At 42.4% G+C, this 20,848-nt stretch overlaps 1 protein-coding gene across 3 annotated transcripts in view; it reads right to left on the bottom strand.

Moving 5' to 3' along the window:
- The window catches only part of CDK6 (cyclin dependent kinase 6), a 210,773-nt gene that overhangs the window by 17,258 nt on the left and 172,667 nt on the right, over positions 1 to 20,848 (bottom strand). For all 3 annotated transcript variants that reach the window (XM_006114476.4, XM_075922365.1, XM_075922366.1), the window contains exons 6-7: positions 10,115 to 10,165; positions 2,113 to 2,248 (exon numbers count right to left, since the gene is read on the bottom strand). In XM_006114476.4, the coding sequence (XP_006114538.1) occupies positions 2,113 to 2,248; positions 10,115 to 10,165 (187 nt within the window). The remainder of the gene's footprint in view (positions 1 to 2,112; positions 2,249 to 10,114; positions 10,166 to 20,848) is intronic.

The following is a 20,848-nucleotide window of genomic DNA, read 5'->3' as shown; positions in this document are numbered from 1 at the left end:
TAGATATGTCAAATTGGGTAACCAGAATTAGTGAACACTTTGACTTTAATTTCTTTGTGCCTCCATTTTCCATCTGTAAAATGGGGGATAACAGCTCCTCATTTCACAAGGGAGGTGAAGATAAATTAATTGACGTTTGTGAAGCACTCAAGTACTCTAGTGATGAGTGCTATAGAAAAACCCACAAAGAAATTAACACTTTTGTTTCCAGAGCAAGGTTTGAATAGGGCGTAATAAATAAGGCCTGAGGCCAGACATTGAACCATGAGGCTAAAACAGAATACTGTATAGTCCCATCCATCCTGTGCCCTGAATGAGGCATGGGTCCCGTGTGTGTGTGTGGGGGGGGGGGGGGGAAATGTGATCATGAAATTAATTCAGTCCCCATTGGTCTTTAAAGTTGCACAGGCAACCTTCCCATGCTTAGGCTCCTCCAGGCCCAGTCTTGTCCAAACCGCTGCCACAGTCCCAGTTAGTCTACATTCCTATGTTCCAATCTATTGCTTTCCATTTCCCAGGTCTGACTCTTGTCCCTCGTACAATCAAGTCAGGTGGCTTCCTCCTCCATGCTGTCTGTGCACCAGATTGGGAGTGGTAGGGATGGGGATTTCACTGGGAGCACAAGAGAGAGAAGATCTTAATTCAGGTGCCTAGAATCAGGACCAGCCTGCTCCACAGCAGCCTGCCCCACATTTTCTCTAGCCCTGGAGTGGCACATGCTCAGTCACTTAGAGGGGATGGTGCATGTACAGTCTTGTCAGCACTAGGAGCTGAAAGGGGATGCAGCCTTCCCAGGGCAGATGGAATCTTAAGCCAGTGAACTCAAAGAAGTCCCTACTGAGCAAGTGTGAAATGAGATTTTTCAAGTGCTTATATCTTAACCAAATTTGGACACATTTTTACATGAATAGGAAAAGGAACGTCTCTGACACAAACATCCCTGACAAATTTAAAATCTCTGCTCCAAGTCACGGACTGCTAGAGCATCTCAAAGAAAAAAAAATCTCCAGAATTTTTTAACATTGCAAACCCATATATTTTTCTTTAGCCTTTTTCCTGGAAATAATGGAACCATTTTGGCTGAAACTTTCAAAAAAACAAAAACAAAAAAACCCACAACCCAGTTCAGCTTGACAGACAGACATCTCACATAAAATAACTTCTGCTCAAATTGCTGAAGTCTGACAAAGTTATAAGCAACTGAAAAAGAGTCTTATAATATGAAGTATTAATAGTAGGCAGTGCTGCCTGCCTCACTTATAATAAAATAAGTTCAGAAAAATCCAGTATTTCATAGCTATTAATCACCTTATATAGGCCCTGCATTTTCTAATAGGTTTCTATGAAAGGCTAGCAGGTGTGGGGATAGAAGGTTAACTTAGTTGTTACCAATCATGAGTACTTAAATAAATTATTTATTCAAATCTTTCCAACATATTTATTTTTTTTATGACATCCACTAGAGTGAGCCACCAACATTTGTAGACAATCTCACCCCTGGATGGCATGGTTTCTGTATCCCCTTTAGTGCCTAACCCACAGTGTGTGCAAGTCTGTTACAGCTCCCGGCTCCAAAGCTTGACTCTTTAGCTCAAGGAGTAGTGAGTCAAGCTTTTAGCTCTGTAATTCCCTGCACCCCCAATACCACTTGGATGGTAGTTCAGAGAATATAGATTTGCACAGTTCACCCCTGAATTCAGCTCCACTAGGTGCCAGTGCAACCTCCTGTTGTTCACTTATGTCTCCAGAGGAGAGATTGAGGAGAAAAAGAATTTTTGTTTTGCTGCAGTAGCCCCTGCACTGCTTATGCATGCCCCCTGTGGCGGAAGATAATTGGCGAGTCTACAAATGAGGGTCCCAAGTTATTGGGCTTGGCACTGCACAGAACAGATGCGCCACACATGTGGCCTACCCACTGTGCACAGCAGTTTTGGTACAAGTTCTTCTGTAGACAGGGCTTCTGTACCTTGGAGGAAAGGCAGTTCAGACTATGGAATCAGTCAGGCTCACCACTAATATTATTCAATTAAAAACATTGTTTTTGATATGTTGCAATGTGCAGTAGATGCAGTCATTCAAAATGTGCTTGGAGAATAAAAAATGGAAACCTACATGAAGTAAGTCCTTGCCTAGTTCATCGATGTCTGGTACAAAATTTTCAATGGGTTGTGAGGGTCTGGAATTGAAAGCATGTCTTGGAAGGGCAACATCACTAGGCCAATCTTCTTCTTCCGGGAGCCCAATGACGCTGTGTAAGGAACAAGCATACAGATTACCTGGGGGTGAAACCACTGTATGAAATGCTAAATCCTGCTTCACATGTTTTCATGAGATTGCCATTTGTTCTCTTAATGTGGGGCTACTCAACTTTGGAAGCCCAGGGGCCACAATGATACTCACAGCACATACGGAGAGCCACAACTTAAGCGTGGTTGCATGTACATGCAAATATATGCAAATAACTTCTTTCACACCGACAGGCATGAATACAAAGATTAAGGCAAGACTACATAACACACAGGCCCCATTTGAGTAATTTCTGCTGATATTAATAAAATGCAATATTTACCTGATTTCCACCCATCTGATAGCATTTTTAATGAGCAATGACAGTCCAGAAATTTAATTATTAAAACACATATGAACAGAAGACCATTATACTGACTCGCCATTGTGGAGCGTGTTCCCAGTGGAGGCCATGTTCAAAGGATCCCACCTGCAGGCTGTGTGTTGAGCCCTGCATAAGCCCAAACTGCACCACGGGCCACAAACATGTTGCGGGCCACGTGTTGAGTAGCCCAGTCTTAATGTAAGCAGCAGCATTATTCAGGATCAAAGAATAATCTATGCTATGCTATACTATACTATACTAAACTATACTTCACATGCACCACAAGGGCCAGATAAGCAGCCCCTGCATGCACTAGCACTTCACTCTGCCAGATTTAAGACTGCTTATGAATTTCCAGTTACCACCTTTAGGATTGAGAGGTCCTTTGTCCCAGGATCAGGCCCAGTATTCAATTATTCTGTGGTTGGGAACCCTGATGTGCACAGATGCAACACTCACTATAGGAACTCTTGTATATTTGCAAATATAATTTATTAATACATGTAGCACAGTCACAAACACCCCAATTTCATAAGATAAATAGGGAATGTACATCTATATTTCTATACCATATATTCACACCATTTTGTCTAGAACAACCCGAGGTGTTAGCCATCATCTTCCTTATCATCTGCACCTTCCCCATCATCACCAGTGGCCATTATTCTGGGACATCCCACGGACTACATCTCCTTCTCCAACCACCTGTAGGCTGGGATGCCACTTTTATCATCTGTTAAGCTGATGTTGTTATGTTTGGTGCATATTCAATAGCGGATGTTTTCTTTTCTCCTTTTTTGTATTTCCTCACATTACTAATGGTGAAGTGTCTTTTTCCAATAGGTCAATATACCACTGATCTCAACTTATTATCATATGCATCAGTTCGTTACCATGGGCCTTTTGTGCTTGTCTATCACATTTATTATTTCTGTCCTACCCAGTTATTCGGTCTGGTTTCAACCGTTTTCTTAGTAATAATGTACTTGCTCAGTGTGAGGGTATTTTTGAAAGCTCCTATTCCATGGAAAGTTACTCTCTTATCATTATCTGTTTAGGTGAAAGGTCCCGAATATATGTGAGCCAACTGTACTGTCTAGGTGAAAGGTCCCAGACAAAAATACTAACTTTACCTTAGCTTAACATACAAGACGTGTTATAGCTAAACTGTCAATATAAACCTACCACAACGTATTTTAATAAACAAAACCATAAAGGAAAAATAAATTTATATATCTATAGGCAAACAAGCAGGTTAGCCCTACTGTCTACAGTAAGTAATCCTAGGATGATGATCCTGACAAAAGTCGTTAAGGTAAAGACCATACGATGGGTTGCCCCATTTAAGATACTACCTGCTGTACTGGGGTACCTCCAAGCCTGCCTGTTTTGTCAGCCTGGACACCTTTTTACCCTGTCTTGCTAAGCCAGGCTCTTTAGCATCCTCTAGCACACACACAGGCTGGGCTTCACCCTGCCTAAAAAACACGAACACTGAGATCAATTCTGGGAAGTGTCAGGTTGAAGGACTTACCTCAGTACTCAGGTGTCCACTGCCCTTAGGGCATGTCTACATTGGGGAGTTACTTTTGAAATAACAAGCCCATTATTTCAAAATAACAGGCTTGATAGCGTGGACGCTCACCTTGTTATTTCAAATAATAACCCCTTCTTATGAAGAGGAATAAGCTTATTTCGAGATAGTTATTTTGGGAGTTATTATTTGAAATAACTTATTTTGAAATAATCTCATAGTGAAGACACAGACTTAGAGTGCAGACCTGAAGATATATTGTGAAATCCACTCTATTCCTCAATGTGGAAGAAGGTATGCACAGCCTCTTCCCAAATTATGAATTGTACAAACTGGGTTTTAGAAAACAAAAAACAAGTGTATTAACTAGAAAGAGTGGATTTTAAGGGAATACGACATAACAGACTGAGCAAAAGAAACAAAATATGCAGAGTAAGATTAATACGCTCAAGAAACAGTTTACAAAATGTAATTTCTTACCCTACATGTTATTTTAGGCAGGTTACAAAGTTTCCATAACTTAGAGTTCCAATTATCTCTCTTTTCAGACTGGGCCCCTGTCTCAGTCTGAACTCCCCCCATTGCCTTCTCTTCAGTGTCTTCTCTTAAGCAGCCTTTCCTCTTGGGCAGATAGACAATGGAGTAGAGTCCCATTTGCCATCATCCCCGCCCTTTAAATAAGATTTACATAAGGCTGGAATCTTTTGCTTTCCAAACTTGACCCCCTTTCTCCTTTTAGTGGAAAACTGAAAGAAGTCCAAAATGGTGTTTAGAATCAGGTGACAGGACCACCTGACTTAGCAGTGTAACAGGTACAGGAAGAAGAGAGATTAGTATCTTTAGTCTTGTTGTTTCTTCCTTTTGGCCCATCAAGGCTAATGGCCCATTTTCTGAACAGGGGGTCTCCCAAATACATAATTGTTACATAGTCCATATTCCTAACTTTAGATACAGAAATGATACATGCATACACAATGGATAATCACATTCAGTATATCATAATTTTTCCAATGATACCTTACATGATCCACCTTGCATAAAACATGTCTAAAGTTATGCCATATTCATATTCTCACAATATTTCTATGAAAAATATGGGGTGTAACTTCACAGAGCAGGACAAGTTATTTAATTTCCCATAATTAAATAACTCAGCTGCTTTAGGATATTTTCAAAAGCATTTAAATGTACTTAGGCTCCCAAGTCACACTGATGCTTTTGAAAATTTTACCTGTAATTTTGTTTTGTATTCATCTTATCCAGGGGGGCCAACAAACTTGCAAGGTGGAATGGGGAGGGGCTCCATATTCCCGGAAGGGGTGGGGCTTCAGGTAGAAGGGGTGAGGCTGGAGGCAGTCAGCTGAAGAGTGCGGTGACATAGACCCCTCAGAGCCGCCCAGAGTGCGCCATATAGGGTTCTGGCAGCAATTTGGGGCTCCAGCAGCAGCAACTAGGAACCCTGGGGTCTTCTGAATCGCTGGGCCCTTGGCAGTTGCCCCCTTTCACTCCTCCGTCAGCAGGCCTGATTTTATCTATATTTGGAAAACTAATATTTCTTCTTCTGTTCTGAATGACACAAAGCTTCTGTTTATGAAATGAGCATGCTAATTTCTAGAAACATGGATACATGAAAATAGCTGAATAGTTCACATTTCTTTTAAATGTATAAAAAAATCCCCAAGCCTTTCTTTATGGATCATGTCTCTGCACATTCCAAGCTTCAGCCTGGAGTTAATATTTCTGATAGAGCTATAAAGTGGTGAAATAAGGGTTTGTAATGGAAATGCTGACAGAGAGCCATTAGCCAGACTTTACATACCAAATTCTAGCCAGAGTCAATTTTACAGTTCAATTCTACACATCTTAAAATTGAGATTTATAATGAAAAGGGGGACAGACTCAGAACTCTAATACGTGAAAACTAAAGCTCCTTAAAGAGTTTGGGCTTTCACTGGAAATGCCACCAGGGTGCAGCATTGTCCTTTCTTTTTATAAATAGTGCTTAGCAATAGACAAAGAAGGAAAAATAGGACCCAGCATTGCTCTTGTTTACTCATAAACCCTGAGTTACTCCGTTCAAGTGAATGCATTATCCCAGATTTCTACCAGTCTGAGAGCAGAATTTGACCCTCAGTAATTAAAGTACTGCTACAAAGTGTTATATAATAAAATACAGCACAGGCAGGAGTGCAGCACCACTTAAATCTTGTGGCTATTTCCCCTGGCAGTATCCAAAGACTGCTAAGCTCTTGCCGAAGAGAGAATCAGGTCTCTATGAAAAGTTAAACTCAATTGTTATTAGATGACCACGGACATGCAGGGAGCTTTACTTATAAGATGGATGACAAATCCTTCCCTGAGGATCTTGCAAATTCTTAGCCATGAGAGTATCATTACATATGTACACAGTCCCATTGAACCCAGTGAACACACTAATGTGAACATAAGCTTATGTGCACAAGTGATCAAGACTTAAATCCTCATCAGATATACAACACACAGTGTGCAGTGAGAAGGGGAGGAGTTCATAGAATAATCATAGAATCATAGAATAATAGGACTGGAAGGGACCTCGAGAGGTCATCGAGTCCAGCCCCCCACCCTCAAGGCAGGATCAAGCTCCGTCTACACCATCCCTGACAGATGTCTATCTAACCTGTTCTTAAATATCTCCAGAGAGGGAGATTCCACCACCTCCCTTGGCAATTTATTCCAATATTTGACCACCCTGACAGTTAGGAATTTTTTCCTAATGTCCAATCTAAACCTCCCCTGCTGCACTTTAAGCCCATTACTCCTTGTCCTGTCCTCAGAAACCAAGAGGAACAAATTTTCTCCTTCCTCCTTGTGACACCCTTTTAGATATTTGAAAACCGCTATCATGTCCCCCCTTAATCTTCTTTACATATGAGTTTTTAAATGGTAATTAAATATATATATTTGTTGTCTTTCAAATATGTCTAGTTAGTTCTGAGTTTTCTTTTAAGGAGACTAGGACTGGGCACGAGAGCACAAACAGGCCAGATTGGATGCTAGCAGTTGGAAGTTAGTGGCAAGAAGTGAGGAGGCTGCCTGATGCCTAGGAAAGGGGGGCTGTTCCAGGCATAAGGGGCAGTATTGGGGGGGAAAAGTAGAAAAATGGGAGTTGAATTTTGTCAGATGGATGTTTACAGGTCCTAGAAAGCATTTGGAGATTGTTTAATATACCAGTGTCTGCCTGAAAGCCCTTATTACCATTTGGGGGACCAAAGTTCTGGAGCATATTGGAGGAAGCTATTTTATCCTCTCACCAAACCAACAATACAGTAGTAGCAATAACAGTAAATATTGATATATGATGGTAGAATCCAAAGAGCAAACCTGACCCTGTGGGAGGCTGATAACTTTCCATTTTCAGTGACAACAACATGAGTTGAGTGTGCTCAGTACCCCCCGGCATAATGGCCTTAAATTGTGAGCATACTGTATATTGATGTCGGTATGGGAAAGAAGGGCAGCATTTAGGTTGGACATTAGGAAAAATGTCCTAACTGTCAGGTGGTTAAACACTAGAATATATTGCTCAGGGAAGTTGTGGAATCTCCATCACTGGAGATATTTAAGAGCAGGTTAGACAGACATCTATCAGGGATGACCTAAACCGTGCTTGGTCCTGCCATGTGGGCAGGGGACTGGATTTGATGATCTCTCAAGGCCCTTCCAGTTCTAGTATTCTGTGATTCTAACTTCTACAGATCCATTCTCAGTCTTTGTGGAAAACACCAACTAATGTAAAAGAAGGCTACACATATGGATCAAGAATAGAACATGGTCCAATTATTAAAAAAATGTCAGTCCAGATTGTAGGCCAAAAACTTCCATCCAAATTAGCCTAGAGAATGACTCACTAGTATAGTAGGCAACAGTTCCTTTATAAAGTCCTGGCCTATGCCTAAATGTTGGGGGTCTACAGCTGTGAAAACAGAAAATAAACACTATCTGACATAAAAAAGTAAGAAGCATTTGAAATATTAAAGGATAATTACACAAAAGAGGCAAGGCAAATTTTCTTTTTAAGTGCAGTATGTAACAGAGAATTTCTTCTCTCCCCTAAAATTGGCACTGTATTTTTGCTTCCTGATTAATGGCTGAATTCTTTTCTATCCAGGTAATCTCACCCAGTAGGGAAGGATAGACAGTTCACTAGAAGAGGCTGCTGTTGGTTGCTATGTTTTAAATCCTATTCCAATTTATTTGTTTTGGGTTTTCTTTTTCCTGAAATGTCATAAACAATGTAGAATCTTTAAAAAAACCCACAATCATACTTTTATGTTATTAAAATATGCTGTAGGTATCAAAACACTCCTTATTTAATAGAGCAGAATATAAACTAATCAAAGGTACAATTTTGCAAAAACTTGAAAAAGCAAACTGGGGAGGACTAATTGTTTTTGGATTGTGTAGGAAGGGCTCTTCATGGGCATGGCAAATTAACCACCCTCGTGAGTCACATACACTGGTATGGTATACAGGAAAGGGAAGTCAACTGAGTAAAAATCAAGACCTGCAATTTGGCAATTAGGAAACTTCTTTTAAATTATGAAAATCTTCAGAAATGGATCTGTGACAATTTAAGAGCTGGAAAATTGACTAGAAAAACAAGTTCATTATTTGACCTACTGGAGCACTTTCCTTTGAAGCTTTATTATCTTCTCTCTGGAATTTCTGCAGGACTAGAAGGGGGACAGTAACCCCCCCCCCACTCCACTTCCCACCTCCTTCTCTTCATCTTGGTCTTTCCCTCCAGCTGGATCCCTGGAACTCTCTTCATAAGAAAGGGGAGAACAGCAACAGAGGTTTTACGAGGCATAAGGGATCTATCGGAAAAGGCTTTCTTTAGCGATAGATCAGCCTTTAGACTGCCGCTTTTCTCCGACAAAGATCCGTGCCGAAAAAAAGCCACGGCCATCTTTATGCTAATGAATATAATGATATTTAAATCCCCGCTTCATTAGCAATTTCGCCCAGCCTAATCTGCATCCCTCTGTCAGCAGAGGGGTGCAGTCTAGACATACCCATATAGTGCAGGTACGGAAACAGCCATATTCCTGTCTGATGGTCAGGAGCACTTTAATATTATTATAAAACATTTATATTGGGCTTCAATTTACATGATACGTTCTGCGACCACATCAGAAACATTCCTTACTATGAAGATAATTTAAGTTACAACATCAGGGAAGTGATATTTTTCTCTCTTATCTGAAGCAATGACTTTAAAATGGAGAATTTTTATTCAAAAACACACTCGGAGGGGAGTAATTGCTTCTTTTAAAAGTTCAGAGTTTGTTTGAGAGGAACAGCAGTACAAAGAAACACAATTATAAAATACTTTTAAAATAAAAGTAAATTATGCTCCCTCCAAAATAGCCTCCATTTAACCTTGAAACTTTACGTTTTCATAGCTGTCTTTAACACCAAAACATGATTTCTTAATCATCTTCATTGGCTATACGGTACAGCTAAAATACTCCTTTCCACAGAAGCTGTTGATCAACATTAACATTTCCCTCACTGAATAATGAGTATTTTTGAGGGATTCTGGTTACACATTTTTTTAAAATTCACAACTGAACAAAATATTGGAACTCTATTTGGCTTTATAAGGTAATTCTTTCTTGGATGCGCTAACTTTTCAGAAAATGTGTGAATGGTTCATGAGGAAGACATTTAACAAATTAGAAAAAACCCTTCAGAAGTCTATCATTGTCTTCTTGGTGATGACTGTTATTTCTATAAAACTATATTCCCTGCAGCTTCCTCCTCCCTCTTTGACATATAATACATGGAAATATCATATTTCAGAGCAACAGCAATAGGAAATACGTTATAAGAATACTTTGTTCCAATCCTTTTACTCCATAAAAAACATGGCAAATAAATCTTCAAGCTAAACAGACACTGACATAACGCTGCAAATTAGTACTTACTCAAAGATTTTTCCTAGCTGATCAACATCTGAATTTCCACGAAAAAGTGGCCTGGAAGAATAAAGAAATACAGTAAGATTTCTTTAACTAAAGTGAACTTGTTCTTGTCACTGAAAGTTTCCAACCCCTCCACCCCAAAACCTGTTCTTTTGCCAAATGCTCAGTTGTTACCCCTTAATGTTTTTATTCAGTCTGTAACTGCACTATTCAAGGTTTTTCCTTGGGTTGGTAACAAGACTTTGAGTTAAAGGATCAAGCACACCCACACACGTTACTTCTGAGAAGTAACTGCATCCTTTAACATGAGTAAAATAACTTTATTTCCTATCCCTTTTAAAGAAATCAGCTTAAGAGTAAATCAAGCCATTGGTAGATGAATAAATAAATACGCCTTATGGAAGCAACATTAAAAAATGCTTTTTAGAGAAAGAGTCATGCAATGCATTATAATAAAATAAAAGAATGATTTGCTAATGATATATTTTAGAACTCAAATTCCTCGGGTATTATACTGAAAATGAATGTCTGAGCTTTGGGAATCAAGTGGAAACAATGGGCTTAAAGGAATCTGTAAAATGTGGGATGTAGAACAGTGCAGAATTTACCTTGAAACAGAGGAAAACTTCTGCTGCATAAATAAAGGTATATTTAGGAAAGAAATTAATAATCTTGGCCTTCTATGGTTTGTTAGAAACAACAGTGACTAAAAAAATACTCACTCTGAAAACAAGTAATCTATATCTGTGTCCTTTTAAAACACAATTAAATTTTTGTTCTTCTGATATTTTAACATACAAAATACCTTCCACCTGTAATGGTATATTTACTAAAAACAATGTGCAAGTGACTGTACAGTAAGAGATGTAACAAACATTTGCATGATATATATTAGCCACATGTCTTGGCAGCACAATAAAAGTATGATCCATATTGTACCCACTTTTATGCCTAAAATTCCAAAAAGATTTAAAACAAACAAGCAAATTCCTGATAATTTAGGGTCCTGTCCACCAGGAATTAGGGTTGCCAGATGGTTTCCCAAAAAATACCAAACACGTGCTAAAAATTTGTTGAGAAAAAAACCAAAACCCTACCACCACAACTATGCTTAACACCTCCCCAGCCACTTCCCCCCCACCAGGCTTCCGCACGCAACCAGCTGAGGTGAGGGCTCCCAGCGCTGATTGCAGCCACGCCTCCCTAGCCATTCTCCCCACCCCCACCAGGCTTCCGTTGGGTGCCCAGCTGGAAAAGCAGAAAATACTGGACATTGTACATGTCCAGTATTTTCTGAATTTTTTTTACTGGACAGAGGGCGCAAAAACCGGACTGTCCGGTTGAATACTGGACACCTGGCAACCCTACCAGGAATTTACACATCTTCCTGTGGTGAGCAGGCCACTAGTAGCTGTGTAAGGGAGCATAGCACAACTATATGGAGGGATACAGTAGGATTAGTGAAAGAAGCATACTGTAGGGACACTGAAAGCAGGGCCGGACCGAGCCATTCTGGTGCCCTGGGCAGACAGGTTAACTGCACCCCAGGTTGGGGGAGGGAGCATGCGCAGGCCCACCCCCTCTCGGCACATGGGGGAGGGCGCGTGGAGCTGGCGGCGGCAGGACACACATGCCCGGCTCAGCCCAGCCCAGCTACCACCGCTGCCGTGCAGCCCAGGGCCTCTCGGGTGGGCCGAGCCTGGCTGTGCAGGGCTCCGTGGCCGGGGAGGGGGAAGGGCGCTGCTGGCTGGCGCTGTGGGGATTAACGCGGCCTCTACCCCGGGCCGCCGCTGCAGGGTGGCCGCTGGGAGCTGCTGCAGCCTGCGATCCGGGAGCTGGGCGTGTGGCGCCTGATGGCAGTTATATGGGGCACTGTGTGCCCCTTACAGCTGCCATCAGGCACCCCCCCATAGGTTGGTTCCCCGGGCAACTGCCCGGCTAGCCCATGCCTTAATCCGGCCCTGACTGCAAGGAATGAGTTTTTAGTGGTGTCAGCTGACAGCCAGGTTGCCTCTTGCTTCAGAATGTCTAACTCCCAGAATGCAATGCAGATTATAAAGTTACAGTGGCAGTTTCCACAAGATAACACAGTGTAGCATTTTAACTGAAACAGACTTAAACTGTGCATATTCTGATGCCTTCAGTAGCACCTGGGGACTGAGCTTTCCCCATGACCAATTCTCCTTCCCCTTCACTTGTCCAGCCTTTTGCTTCTCTCTCCCTGAGCACAGTACCGCCACTCCAGTCAGTGAGATATTAACCATTTCATGGTTTTAGTTTGACACAGAAGAACTCTCCCATCTGCACTGGGAGATAAAGGGTCACTTGGCCATACCCATCCTCCTCCCCAAACCACAGGCACAACAATGGGAGTAATCTGCACTGTTCAAAAGGCATGTTTCTCCCTGCCTATGAGTTAATTCCTGGAAACATTGTACCACCCTAACGTGCAATACTTCTCAGAGCTCTCACTGGAGCAATATAGCTTCATTCACTATTCATTTTAGGGCTCTGGCTCAATTACACAGTCTAACTTTACGTTTTCAGATACAAAACAGACCCAAGAAAGGTAACCTATCTCTTCTAAAATGACGATCACACAAAATACATGTCCCAAAAGAAGACTGTAACACTCAGAAAAAGAATAGTAAAGGAATGACTGTAAAATGTGCAGGTCATCTTTCATGTACCATATGTGCATTCTACTTTCCTCATGTTTACACATGATGTCACATCAGCTTAGACCAGGGGTGTGCAATAATTTTTACGGGGAGGTGGCACTTCATGAATATTGGTATGTGGTCACGGGCTGGCTCTGAGCCTCCCAGAAAGGGCAGGGCCTCGGGTGTAAGGGATAAGGCTGGGGGCCTCAAAGAGAGACAAAGAGTGTGTGAATGTGAAAAAGAGACATTGTGTGTGAGAGACAGACTTTGTGACACAGACTGAGTGTGTGTGACACAGAGACTGGGAGAGTGTACGTGGCAGTGTGTATGTGACAGTGACTGTGTGAGTGTAGCACAGAGACAGTATGGGTATGTCTACACTACAGCACTAATTCGAACTAACTTAATTAGAATTAGTGAATTCGAACTAAGCTAATTCAAATTAGTGCATCTAGACCTAAAAACTAGTTCGAATTAGCATTTTGCTAATTCGAACTAGCATGTCCACATTGAGTGGACCCTGAACCGAGGTTAAGGATGGCTGGAAGCAGTGCCAGCAGGGCATCAGGTTAGGACTTAGAGCGTGGAGCTGCTGTCTCAGGCTAGCCGAGGGCTGTGCTTAAAGGGACCCGACCCCCACCCCGGACAGACAGTTCTCAGGGGTTCCCCGCTTGCAAAGCAGTCCTGGCTTGGATTGCCCGGAGTACCCACACTGGGCACATCACAGCACTCGGCCATCAGCCCGGCTGCACTTGCCGCAGGTTGCCATCCGGAGGGGGGGGGGGGGGTCAATCAAGGGGCTTCAGGAGACCTTCCACCCCGAGAAGCCCGCCGAGCCAGCCCAGTCCTCCCCATTGGGGGCTCGTACCCCATTCCTCCCTCACCTCCTTCCACTTACCCTTCCCTAGCCCCCATTCCTGATGTACAAAATAAAGAAAACGTGTGTTCAAAAATAGAATCTCTCTTTATTGAACAAAACTCGGGGAGACTGGGAAAAGGAGGTGGGAGAGGGGAAGAGAGAGGGTGCGAGAAGGGAGGGCAACTAAAATGATCAGGGGTTTGGAACAGGTCCCATATGAAGAAAGGCTAAAGAGACTGGGACTTCTCAGCTTAGAAAAGAGGAAACTGAGGGGGGATATGATAGAGGTCTATAAAAGCATGAGTGGTGTGGAGAGGGTGCATAAAGAAAAGTTCTTCATTAGTTCCCATAATAGAAGGACTAGAGGACACCAAATGAAATGAATGGGTAGCAGGCTTCAAACTAATAACAGAAAGTTCTTCTTCACAAAGCAAATAGTCAACCTGTGGAACTCCTTGCTGCAGGAGGCTGTGAAGGCTTGAACTAGAACAGAGTTTAAACAGAAGTTAGATAAAGTCATGGAGGTTGGGTCCATGGAGTGCTATTAGCCAGGGGGTAGAAATGGTGTCCCTGGCCTCTGTTTGTGGAAGGCTGGAGATGGATGGCACGAGACAAATGGCTTGGTCATTGTTTCGGTCCATCCCCTCCAGGGTCCCTAGTGTTGGCCACTGTCCGGCTACTGGGCTAGATGGACCTTTGGTCTGACCCAGTACAGACATTCTAAGCTCAGGGCTCAGGGTCGGGGGTCTCAGTGGACCACCTTGATTTTCATGCAAACCTGCTCCCGGGTGGCCAGGCTGGCAGCTATCCTGCCCTAGACGGCCACTTTCCTGTGCCTAGTGTGGAGGTCGTGGATGAGGTCCACGATCTCCGCACTAGACCAGGCAGGCGTCCGCCTCTTGCGGACCTGGGCAGGTTCCCGGGAGCCGCCAGCCTGGTCCCAGGAAGAGGCGGAGGGCTGGGTGGCAGCGGGTAGCTGGTTCGTGCCGTGCCAGGTGCAGGGTCTGTTGGCTGGGTGCTGGCAGGCTTGCACCTGGCACGGGCACCGTAGTCAGCCCGTGCCCCTTTAAGGGCTCCGGGGCTGGGAGGGGGGCAGACGAGTTTCCCTGGTGGTGCCCAGAGTGGCCAGCAGGGAAAGCTGGGGAGGGCTAGGCTCCCACTAGTTCGAATTAAGTGGCTACACAGCCCTTAATTCGAACTGCTTAATTCGAACTAGGCGTTAGTCCTCGTAGAATGAGGTTTACCTAGTTCGAATTAAGCGCTCCGCTAGTTCGAATTAAGATCAAACTAGCGGTTTGTATGTGTAGCGCTTATCAAAGTTAATTCGAACTAACGGCTGTTAGTTCGAATTAACTTTGTAGTGTAGACATACCCTATGGCATAGACTTGGTGTGAGTGACAGTGACAGAGAGAATGTGTGTGCTAGCTGCTGATGGATACATTTCTGAGAAGCCACGTGCTGTCTCTTAAAGAGAGGGAAAGCTGTCCTGCTCTGTCTCCCCCCTCCCTCACTCTGCAGAATGGGGTATAAGTCGGAGGAGTGCATGTGTGTGTGTCAGAGAGAGAGCGCAACACTGAAATCTTAGAAACAATGAACTGCCTCTTAAGACAGGCACTCTTCTTGAGTCACCAGCCATGCTTCAAATTGGGGGTAACTCCTCTGTGTGTCACCCTCTCCTGGACCCTTGTTCTGCAATGATGGGGTACAAGGGCTGGAGACTCCCTGACTTCAGCACTCCCTTCTCACCTCTCCCCATCCCTCTGCTCTGCACAGCTAGCAGGAGACTCCTGGGAGCAGCTATGCTGCAGGATGAAGCAAGGTGTGGGGAGGGACAGCTGAACACACACTGCTAGCTGTAACTATGTATGCTCTGCTAATCAGGTGGGCGGGCCGGATAGAAATGCGTGGCAGGCCATATCCAGCCCGTGGGCCTGATTTTGCCCACCTCTGGCTTAGACTAAGCTGCTCTGATTCAGTTTATTGAAAGAAAAAACTAACCTAGTTACTCCTGCAGCCGTACTAGTTGACTACGTCTAGACTGGCATGATTTTCCGCAAATGCTTTTAACAGAAAAGTTTTCCGTTAAAAGCATTTGCAGAAAAGAGCGTCTAGATTGGCACAGATGCTTTTCCGCAAAAGCACTTTTTGCGGAAAAGCGTCCGTGGCCAATCTAGATGCGCTTTTGCGCAAAAAAGCCCCGATCGCCATTTTCGCAATCAGGGCTTTTTTGCGCAAAACAAAACTGAGCTGTCTACACTGGCCCTTTTGCGCAAAAGCTTTGTGCAAAAGGACTTTTTCCTGAAGGGGAGCAGCATAGTATTTCTGCAAGAAGCACTGATTTCAGACAGTAAGAAGTCAGTTCTTGCGGAAATTCAAGCGGCCAGTGTAGACAGCTGGCAAGTTTTTCCGCAAAAGCATTTGCTTTTGCGGAAAAATTTGCCAGTCTAGACACAGCCGTTAAGTTTAAACTGCCTTTTTGTTGCCTGTGAAGCACTGTGCATATTTAGGACAAAGAGTGTGAAATAGACAATAACTAACTGAACATGTTGTTTTGCACTTGTACGCCACTGCCGTTGATTAATTTTGGCCTCTTGAAATAAGATTGCTTGAGTTTACATTGGATCTTTACATTACGTACTCATTTTTTCCTTCCTGTCTTTACATCATTTCACCATATCAACTTCTGAGGAAAAGAGACATGAACAACTGATTCTGCTGTCAGATATGGGCCTAATTTTTGGAAGGGTTTGAGCAGCCACAATTCCACAGAAGTTAGGGGAGGCAGCAGGTCCTTGGTACCGCTAAAAATCAGGTCATTTTGGCAACTTCAGGTAATTTTTCAGTGACCATTTGAAATGGCTAATAACAGTGTGCCAGCCTCCTCCAGTACATTGAGGATTTTCTTCTGGCTTAAAGCATTCTAAAGCAGACCCTTTAAGCTAGAGACATGTACACATTCAAAACATTCCATTCAAGGAAAAATAAAGCAGAGCCAATGTTTTAAAATGTATTCTCAATCTTGTGTTAATGTGAAACTTTGGCAAATTGAGCCTTGTTCTCGAATCACCTTAGGCAGTGTCATGCCAAAACAAGTATGATTCCTGGGATTTTTAAGAAAGACTTTTCCCATAGCTGCTGCTCCCTTGGATTTAGTAAGAGTTGAAGGAAGAATTTAAATTCTTTTGAGAGTGTAACCATAGAGTGCAACGTGACCTTCCAGCACACTCTGATATTCCACCACAATGAAGAATTATTTGTTCAACTTCCTTATCCATCCCAGAGTCATGACGTCAGCAGGGTGCCAGCACCGGGCAATACCAGTGGCATGAATTTGCTTGATGAATTTTGGCTGATGGTTCAATACTCCCTGTCCGGATGACTGGGGAAGTATATTCATACAATCTGCCCGCACATGAAGACCCATCTTACATTTTAGCACCATTTACTCTGTAGTAGTGGTGTGTCAGCACAGACTATTGTACAAATCCAGTGCCTCTTATATGGAAACTCTCATCTCAAGCAATTATTTCTAAATTCTGTTCTTAAAGGTAGATTTCAGCACCCCCAAGAATGTTGAATGTGGACTGTCCTGTAGCAGCCATAAGAAAAATCAAATTTCCTCCCCTGCTTTTTGTATCTTTCAGTTGACTCCCTCTCCAGGATTATTTATTATGTATAAACTGAATCAAAAAGTCCTTATCTCAGGGATACATTCTCTTTTATATGAAGATAATCTGTGTAAAACAAATTAAACTTTGTGTGTGTGTGTGTGTGTGTGTGTGTGTGTGTGTGAGAGAGAGAGAGAGAGAGAGAGAGAGAGAAAATTTATGGAGTTCCTACTTGCTCTTTTGTAAGGGAAGACAAGGGATTGGTTTTGCCACCTGTAGCATAAATTGTAGTACTAGCCTCTGAACTCATGGAACCCTTAAGCTTTGTGCAGATAGGGATCCACAGGAGGGAAGCGCTATCCACATGGATGCCACTTGCCCCCATTGTTCCCCACCCTCTGGACCCTACCAGCTCCCACTGACACCGGTTACTGCAGGAGCAATGATCTGGGACCACCCACTTGAGAACATGTCTAAAAGGCAGAGGGAGGGATCATGTTCTACAGAGCAGGCAAGGCAGAAGTTTATATTGGCACAGCCACAGGATCTCTCAACTTGTGCAGTGCCCCTCAGTTTTGTTTTGTAGGGGAGGTTGGCACATTATCCCCAGTGGCTCCCTTACTCCCTTTTCAACTCTTTGGAGCTGGAAATCTACAAAGTCTCATGGAGTGACTGCTGCTGGGTGCAGAGGAAGTTTTTACTGTGGGAGAAGGCTCTCCTGAGCACATGGATGTGGACAGGAGAAGGACACACTGAGTTTTGATTCAGTCTCAGTGGACCAAACTCCCAGTGAAGTCATGGATGGAGTGAAAGTTGAATAACAATTCAGCATTTAGCCCAGAAGTACAGAATGCACTGATGCCCTATTAAGTGGATATGAGCGATAGGAGTTTGCAATATGGCTTTTTTCTCAGGGCAAATCTATTTACCTTCTTTACAGAGCAAGCCAAAGAAAGGTAAATGCACACAGAAATATAAATAGAAGTTATGACACAAATTAACAATGGAAAACAACACAAATACAAAAAGAGTAATGTGTATTTACAGATCAAAAATATTTACACTGATATTTCCCTGGCAGAAAGGAACTGATCATAGTTTCCCAGGTCACAAGGGACCAGTAGGAACAGCTAGTGTATCTATGTAACATAGAACTTCCCGGAAACATTTCTTAAAGCAGATCTTTAATAACATTAAAAAAAAATAGCCAATCTTGACTTAAAAACGGTAAGTGATGGACCACCACTGATATTGTTCCAATTATAATTACCCTTATTGTTAATATCTTACACCTTATTTCTAGTCTGAATTTCTTTAACTTCAATTTCCATCTATTGGACTGTGATATATCTTGCTCTGTTACACTGAAGAGCCCATTATCAAATATTTGTTCCCCGTGTTGATGATGCTTATAAACTGAGATCAAGCCAGCCTTTCACCTTCTCTTTGTTAAGATAAATAGATTTTGCTCCTTGAGTCTATCACTTTAAGACATGTTTTCTAATCCTTTTCTTATGGCAATTCTCTGATCCCTCTCCAATGTATTAATATCTCTCTTGAACTGTGGATACCAGAACTGAAAACAGTGTTCTGCAGTGATTGCGCCAGTACCAAGTATGGAGGTAAAATAACCTCTCTACTCCTAGTAAAGATTCCCTTGTTTGTGCATCCCAGGACTACGTTAGCCCTTTTGGCCACACGATCTCACTAGGAGCTCATGTTCGTCTCTTAGTCCACCACAACCCCCAAATCTTTTTCAGTCATTGCTTCCCAGGATAGAGTCTCCCATTGTATAAGTAAGACACACATTCATTGTTCCTAAATGCATACATTTACCTTTAACTGTATTAAAATGCATTAGTTTGCTTGTGCTCAGTTTACCAAGGGATCCAAATAATCTGAATCAGTGACACATGCTCTTCATTATTTACCATTCATCCAATTTTGGTGTCATCTGCAAACTGCATCAATGATTATTTTGTTTTTTCTCAGGTCATTGATAAACAAATATTAAATAGAGTAGGGCAAAGAACCAGTCCCTGCAAGACCTCACTAGAAACACTCCCACTAAGTGATGATTCCCCGTTAACTCTTACATTTTGAAACCTAAACCAGTTTTTAATCCATTTGATGTGTGCCATATTAATTTGGTATTGTTCTAGTTTTTTAATCAAAATGTCATGCTGTACCAACTCAAACACCTTACTGCAGTATACTAACAAGAAAGATTTCACCATTCACCAACTGTATGCTCTTGTTTGCTTTTCCAGAGCTCACAAAGTCACACGTATTGTTCACTTGCATTGAACACTTCATTCATATGAGCTGGATACTTGCTTTCTAAAGGTTGAGAGCTTTGTTGTGTATATCCTGCTCTTTGTATCAGCTGCCGCTCAGTGAAAACTGAAGTGTAAACAGATCATAAGCAAATCTGCTGCGGCCAAATTCATCCCTGGTCTAACTCCAGTGACATATCATAGCCTCTCTACAAAGAGTGAGCAGAAAGTCATGAAATTGCCTCACAGAGAAGATAAATGCAGCCTAAGTGTATACAGGCTGGATTGCTTCTAGACTTTAGATTATACTGCTTTATAGGCCTGAGGAAAATACTTGTTTTCACAATAACAATAAAACCACCTGCATAGAGAAAACAAAGGAGATTTCTATACACTCGTTTGCAATGACTGATCTTGAGTACTAGGCATTAGGAGCCAAAGCATTTAAACTAGTTTATCCCATTGGAAATCACTTCTCAATTTCTGACTTTGCAGCATTAACCTTTGACTCAAACAGGCACAAAAAGTTGTATAAGAAGTGGAAAATATTATCCAGGAGAAAAAAAAAATAGTCAAGGCATTCAATTTCTAATCCAAACACATGACAAAGCCACAAGGGCAGCACTATATGACTGCTTACAACAATTGGGCTAGCAGCCAGATAACATGAGATGCACGAGAATTAACTTTCACAGGCTGCTATCTGGATTCTGTCATTGTTAGTACAGCATGGTGAATAGTTGAGTACCTATCACAATCTTCTTTGTCTCTACAAAAATCTTTGGAGATTGTTTCCTAATTATTGACCGAGTATACTGCAACTCTACTCACATTTCTTCGGGCAAAAATTGACTTGTGGAATGTAAGCTTTGAAGAGTTAAGTCAAACAAGTGCTCTCTAAAATTGTAAGAGCAGAATGAACATAGAACAGTGTACATTTCCAAGGTGGTCTCTGTTCTCAGGCATGGAAAGAAGGGCTGCTGACACAACATGAGAAAGTGCTGGGAAGAAGATCAGCAAGTTCAGAACTGATACGGGGTAAAGGGATGTCAGAAGAGGGATGTGGAAGACTTTAGGAGAAGATTTAAAAGAGGGAGTCCAGAGGAGGTGACATGACCCAGAGGAGAGAAAGAGAGAGAGAGACTGAGAAATGAAAGGGATACAGCCCAACAGATGCAGTCCATGAGGGTAGGACTGCAGATTCGGGAAGTTAATTTTCCTAGTACAGTTGTGGAGGCAGGTTTAGGAACTTTAATGTGTATGTGAGAAGCATAATATGACAAGGAAAGAAGCAATTTGTCAAGACATCCTGCATCTCATGGGCAATCTG

Source organism: Pelodiscus sinensis, chromosome 2 (assembly GCF_049634645.1).
Source record: "Pelodiscus sinensis isolate JC-2024 chromosome 2, ASM4963464v1, whole genome shotgun sequence".
Classification (NCBI taxonomy): domain Eukaryota; kingdom Metazoa; phylum Chordata; order Testudines; family Trionychidae; genus Pelodiscus; species Pelodiscus sinensis.
This window is presented reverse-complemented; position numbering and strand designations above follow the sequence as displayed.